Below are 6,963 nucleotides of genomic sequence, written 5' to 3'. Positions count from 1 at the left end.
GCTTGTTGTGCGAAAACGGTATCCATTGATGTCATACCCAGAAAATTTCCTGACCCTATAGGCAAAGCCATTGGCTACTTGTCTCAACTCGGCACTCATAGACGGCTCTCTTTGGCCCTGCAAGTTCAAACACGCTAGATTGTTATATTATTCGCACGTAAGAGCAACTTGGAATAACAAACTAAGCACGTACCTTATGTTTAAACCAGGAAATGAAATCGGGCAATCCATTTCCCGCACCCTTTCTAAGAAGGGTATCATATTCCTGTGGAGTTGGGTCCCTTGATCGACGCCAGAATTCATGAAGAAATTGCTCCATGTATGGCGTCACCTCTTCAAGGTTGGTCAATACATATAGCATGATATGGCGCCACTCTTCATGTCTCAGGGTCTTGGTGGTCGAACCACTCGCGCTTCCGAGTTGCCCTCGAAAAATGCTGAGGTTCGATTCATTGCCGCCATCATTGTAACGAGGGGGTGGATTATGCACGCTCGGCAGTTTGTCACCATAGTAAGTTGTTGTGAAGTTTGACACCTCCTCCAGTATGTATGCCTCTGCAATGGAAGCCTCGATTTTGCATTTATTTCTACATTTCTTTCGGATACTCTTTAGACATCTCTCGATTGGATAGCACCAACGTCCCTGCACGGGCCCCCCCATTCGTGCCTCATATGGGAGATGAATAATCAAATGCTGCATCGGATTGAAGAAGCCGGGTGGAAAGATCTTCTCCAGCTTACACAGTAACACGGGTGCCATCCTTTCCAAGTCTGCAATCATGGTCCGAGCTAACTTTTTTGCACAAAGCTGGCGGAAGAAATAGCTCAACTCTGCAAGCGCTAGCCAGACATGCTCAGGGACATAGCCTCGAACCATCGCCGGAAGAATTCGTTCAATCCATATGTGGAAGTCATGACTCTTCATCCCTAAGACTCGCAGAGTAGATAAGTTCACCCCCCTACTAAGGTTAGCTGCATACCCATCAGGGAACATTAACATCTTGATCCACTGTAGTACTTCCTTCCTCTGGGCCCTGCTCAGGACGAAATTGGCCTTAGGCCTTCTCCATGTCTTACCACCACTAGGCGGCTTCATCTCTTGGTTTGGTCTATCACATAACTCTGCCAGATCCACTCTTGCCTTTACGTTATCCTTTGACTTATCAGGAATCTCCATAATTGTCGCCCAAAGTGCCTCGGCGACATTCTTTTCAGTGTGCATCACGTCAATGTTGTGTGGAAGGAGCAGGTCATCATAATAGGGGAGCCGAGTCAAGCCCGACTTATGTGTCCACATATGTTGCTCACCATATCCCACAAAACCACCTTCTGGGTTGGCCACGAGACCATCTATCTGTTCGCGAACTTCGGCACCAGTCATCATTGCAGGTGGGCGGTCTGTCACCACGACACCTTTCGTAAAGTTCTTGATGTCTTGTCGGAATGCATGGTCAGGAGGGAGAAATTGTCGATGTTTATCGAATGACGAATATTTGCCACCCTTCTTCAACCAAATGAACCTAAGAGCTTCCTTGCAAACTGGGCATGGGAACTTACCGTGAACACACCAGGCGCAAAATAGCCCATACGCCGGAAAGTCATGCATGGAGTACTGGTACCAAACATGCATTTTGAAGTTTGTCTTCGTAGCTCGGTCGTACGTCCATACCCCTTCCTCCCAAGCACGGACCAATTCATCAATCAAAGGCTCCATGTACACGCCCATTTTATTCCCCGGGTGTCCAGGAATTATCAACGACACGAATATGTTCTGTCTTTGAAAGCATACGCCGGGGGGGAGATTGATGGGGATAACGAACACGGGCCAACATGTGTATGGGGCAGCGGTCATTCCATAGGGATTGAACCCATCTGTGGCCAGCGCAACATGAACATGTCGAGCCTCTTTGGCTTTCTCATGGTGAATGGCATCAAAGTGGGTCCATGCTTCACCATCGGATGCGTGAACCATCTTGTCAGGATTGTATCGTTTGCCTTTTTTGTGCCATGTCATCTGTTTCGTGGATTCCTCTGTCATGTATAGACGCTGGATCCTCGGTATGAACGGAAGGTGGCGTAGGATTGTCACGGGGATGTCGAGCTGCTTCTTCTGTCCATCACCAGAGTCTACCTCCATGAACCTAGACGATTTACACTTCGGACAGTACTTTGCCTCAGTGTGTTCTTTCCTAAATAGGACGCAGCCCTTCGGACAAGCATGTATCTGCTCATACGTCATCTTGAGTGCACGAAGGAGTTTCTGTGCCTCGTACATGCTCTTTGGCAGAACGTGATCCTCCGGAAGCAGGCTGCCAATAACTATCAACAAACCATCGAAGGCGTCTCGACTCATGCTATACTGCGACTTCAACGCCATTATACGCCCAATGGCATCCAGTTGAGAAACATTTGTCTTGCCGTGAAGGGGTTTCTGTGCCGCGTCAAACATGTCGTAGAATGCCTTTGCGGTCGCCTCTGGCTCGTCCTTCGTACGTCCTTCGGCGAACTGTGCCTCGTGATAGTCGTTCAACATGTCTGCTACCCCGGCATCAGCATCGTAATCCTCGACGCGTTGTCTCACCACCTCCTCTCTCGTGCGATGCGCTTCACCATGGAAGATCCACCGAGTATAGTCCGGCGTAAATCCATTCTTCCAAATATGTTCTACCATGGCCTTCTTTGGTTTTCTTTTCCGGTTGTCACATTTGCTGCACGGACAAGGGACTAGGCTAGCTCCTTTAGCAGCTTCGCCATATGCCCGTTCCACGAAAGCATCGGTCTTCCTAATCCATTCTGGGGTGACATCATTACGTCGAACGCGGCCCATGTACATCCACTCACGGTCCTCCATCCTCTAACATATATAACCGAGTATAGTTTAATATAGACATGTAATGCATGTACACTACGTTCCTACCTTCTAATAGGTGAGGATAGGTCCTAATCCCACCCGCGGTTGCGTAGATGGAGTTAGTTTCCATGCTCTACTCTGATCCGAGATAGAATTTCGGCAGCACCTCACCGCTGTTCTCCGGATACACGTCCTGGCAGGGAGAGTGTACTGTCCGGACAACAACAGGGAGGTGACGCCGAAACTCTTTCTCGGACCGGAGTAGAGCATGGAAACTAACACCATCTACGCAACCGCGGGCTGTCCAAAAAACGTGGACAATTCGAAACTGATACATTTGTAGATATGCAAAGATCTGCATATCTACACCGTATCACTTTCGAACGGGAGACGCCTAACTGGGTTACGTGATCTACGACCATGATGCGGAAATAGAGGTTATACCTAGGGTGGCGGTGGAGTCAGGCTAGTGGGGCTGTGGCGGGTCGGTGCAGTGGCGACGCGACGCGGTGCAGGCAGACCCGCAGCGGCTAGGAAGACAAGTATCTTCTCTGTAAAAAAGAAACACAAGTCTATTAATACAAAAAAAGAAACACAAGCCTTGTTTGCCGAGTGCCCGACAAAAGACACTCGGCAAAGAATACAACACTCGGCAAAGCCTGCGATTCCGGTAGTGCCGTTCGTATCAATGTAGACAGTCCAGATTCACCAAAATTTCACCCTTTCTATAAAAGAAACGCCCACAGCAAAATCTTGTGTCCCTCTTGTCCAACTCTCTGCGCCGATCTCCAAATCCCAAAACCCTGACCCATCCACCTCCTCTTCCGCCGCCACCAGCCCAGTAGCCCACCATCACCGCCGACATGGGAGGAAGCGGAGTAGGCGGCGGCGGCCGCAAGGCCCGCAACTTCGCGACCTTCTGCCTCTTTCCGCGCGCCGGCGCTGCCGATCCCAACGACCGCGTCTTTGTCCGCGTCGACAACAACGACTACACCGTTCCCGGGTTCGCCGATGAGGACTCCTTCGACCCATCCCTGTCCGACCCCTCCTTCGGCGATGGCAACTTCCTCTCTGCCTCCGGCCCCCTCCCAGAATACGTCCGCCGCGAGATCCTCGAGCTTGGCCTCCCCGACGACGGTTACAACTACCTCTCCCACCTCCGCGAGCTCCGTCCCGCCGCCGTCGCCGCCTCATCCTTCGTCCCCAGCTCCACCGCCCGCCCCGAGCCTGTCCCGCTCGATGTCAAGGTCACTCCTTTTTCTACCAGAGCCTCCGTCTTTTTTAGCAACTGGGACTGGAATGCTTAAGGTTTTTAATCCTTTTCTGTGCGTAGGCTTATGATGCAAGTAGGGTACGGGTTGGTCCCAGCGAGGGTGAACTGGACGAGGGGAAGACGATGTGTAAGGTGGCTGCCAAGACTGCACCAGTGAGGCGAATTGAGAAGGCTGTCGACGATTGCTGGATGAGGATGAGGATGAGCCAAAGCCAAGAGTGAGACGATTGCTGGATGAACAATTTGATCTAGTGAGCCTACTTAACTTATTTACCCCTCTTTTTCTTTCTATACATAAGGCAGATTAGGATTTGGGGATGTCTTTAGAAACATCATTTGACCATCAATTACTCTTGCGATACTACATCAATTGCATCAAAAGCAGTGGCGGCTATGGACTGGCGGCAAAATCAACAAATTCACTGTCAAGTGGGCGGAGGCGGCTATGGACTGGCGGCAAAATCAACAAATTCACTGTCAAGTGTCAACAAATTAATTCACTGTCAGCAGAACTGGGCACTGGCGGCGGCTATGGGCACTGGGAGCTGTGGGCGGAGGTAAAAGGGAGGAGGGAGGAGGGGGGCCGGCGACCGGCGGCGTACCTGGCGGTTCTGAAGTGGCGGCGGCTATGAGCACTGGGGCACCGGGAGCTAGGGGCGCCGACGGAGGTAGCAGGCAGCGCAGACCACAGAGGGCGTGGTGGCGGCGTGGGCGCGGGCCCGACGGCGTGGTGGCGGCGTGGGTGGCGGCGTGGTGAAGAGAGGAAGAGAGGAAAACAAAGTGAGCGCAGAGAAGAAGAGAGGAAGACGACGGTTGTATTATTCAACGGCTTTGCCGAGTGCCAGATCGCGGGCACTCGGCAAAGACGGCTTTGCCGAGTGCCAGGTCTGAGGCACTCGGCAAAGCATTTATTAAAAATTTTAAAATACATTTTGCCGAGTGCCGACTGACAGGCACTCGGCAAAACCTTAACTTATTGTTTTTGCCGAGTGCTGCCAGGCTGGCACTCGGCAAAGAGAGTCTTTGCCGAGTGTCGTTTTTGGACACTCGGCAAAGTACATTTTTATTTTTTTATTTTGCCAACCAAAAAATTTTGTGGTATGTTCCTACACTATATAGACCTACATATACCATTTTGGGTCAATTATAACAGTGTTTTCTATAGCTAGTACATTTAGTTTGTTTATTTGAATTTCTTCGGAAAATTCAGATTTGAACTGCAGGTCACTTGAAACTTGGAAAACCGTGCATGCAAAAATGATATCCATGCTACATAGCACAAGTTACGACCGATTTCAGGAGCGGACCGGAAACTTCGAGCACTATGCTCACTCAACATGGCCGTGAACTTGCCATACAACTGTTTAAAAAATTTATAAAACACAAACAAACTTAGAAAATCATGAAACTTGTCCACATGTCATGATATCATATGTAGAGTCTGTGATAAAAAATTTAGAATGTTTGGAGAAAGTTGTGAGACATTATGTGTAGAAACCTAAGAGAACCACACATGAAATCATAGAGTTTCAATGTGGATCTCTTAGGTTTGTACACATAGTGCGTTACAGCTTTCTCGAAACTTTTTCAAATTTTTATCACAGCCTCTACATATGATATCATGACACGTGGACAGGTTTCATGATTTTCTGACTTTGTTTCTGTTTTATACAATTTTTAAACACCTGGATGGCAAGTTTACAGTCATGTTGAGTGAGCATGGTGCTCGAAGTTTCCGGTCCGCTCCTGAAATCGATCGTAATTTGTGCTAAGTAGCATGGATATCATTTTTGCATGCACGATTTTCCAAGTTTCGAGTGATCTGCAGTTCAAATCTAAATTTTCCGAAGAAATTCAAATAAACAAACTAAATCTACTAACGATTGAAAACTCTGTTAAAATTGTCCACAAATGATACATGTAGGTCTACATAGTGTACGAACATACCACAAAAATTTTGAGAGACAAAAATAAAAAAAATAAAAATATACTTTGCCGAGTGTCTAGAGATGACACTCGGCAAAGTATGCTTTGCCGAGTGCCTTTTATGTGGCGCTCGGCACAGAACCTCTTTGCCGAGTGCCATCCGTTGACTCTCGGCAAAGACTGACGGCCGTCAGCTTTGGGACGGCCGCTGACGGCCGTTTGCCGAGAGCCCCCTTTGCCGAGAGTTTGACACTCGGCAAAGTTGTCTTTGCCGAGTGTCGCCCTATGCCGAGTGTGCAGCACTCGGTAAAGCTCGCTTTGCCGAGTGCCTAGCTTTACCGAGTGCGGCACTCGGCAAAGCCGTGTTTGCCGAGTGCCCGACAAAAGACACTCGGCAAAGAATACAACACTCGGCAAAGCCTGCGATTCCGGTAGTGGACAGCGGCGGATGTCGTCGTACGTTTCCAATGCAAGGTACGTGTCGTTCCGTATCCCGCTGGTACGGTGTGTGCATAGGCAACACTCCAGTTCCTGTAGATCATCCAGACTCAAGGCAGCTTGGCCCAAAATACTTGGTTTTGAGTTTACACTGCCACTTTGAACGCTCCTTCCCGCCATCCGTTTGCTCCGCATCATCAGCCTAGCTTGTCCTTCGATGTGCTTCTCCTTGCTCTTGTTGACAAACTTTCGATCCTATTATAGTGTATTTGGTTTGAGGAATTAGGTAGTCCATTTTCTCCTCACTCCTCACTTTCTTGTTTAGTTTGTAGAATAGAATGAGTTGATCCATCACAATTTCATTCTTCATAGGCTAATAATTAGTAATAATATGAGGAATGATTTCATTCCATCTGATTTGTGGAATGGACTCATGATTGCATCACCCCGTCTAGAAGGGATTGATTCTTCAAAT

At 48.8% G+C, this 6,963-nt stretch overlaps 1 protein-coding gene across 1 annotated transcript; it reads left to right on the top strand.

The window, feature by feature from the left end:
• Positions 1–3,714: 3,714 nt before the first annotated feature.
• On the top strand, positions 3,715–4,062 carry LOC118477040 (uncharacterized; the record flags this gene model as incomplete). Its single annotated transcript, XM_035967586.1, has 1 exon — positions 3,715–4,062. A coding segment is annotated over exon 1 (348 nt), but the record flags the coding sequence as incomplete, so codon positions are not given.
• Positions 4,063–6,963: the final 2,901 nt, after the last annotated feature.

This window comes from Zea mays, chromosome 4 (genome assembly GCF_902167145.1).
Source record: "Zea mays cultivar B73 chromosome 4, Zm-B73-REFERENCE-NAM-5.0, whole genome shotgun sequence".
Classification (NCBI taxonomy): Eukaryota; Viridiplantae; Streptophyta; class Magnoliopsida; order Poales; family Poaceae; genus Zea; species Zea mays.
The sequence above is the reverse complement of the archived record's forward strand: the minus strand, read 5'-3'. Positions and strand labels throughout refer to the sequence as shown.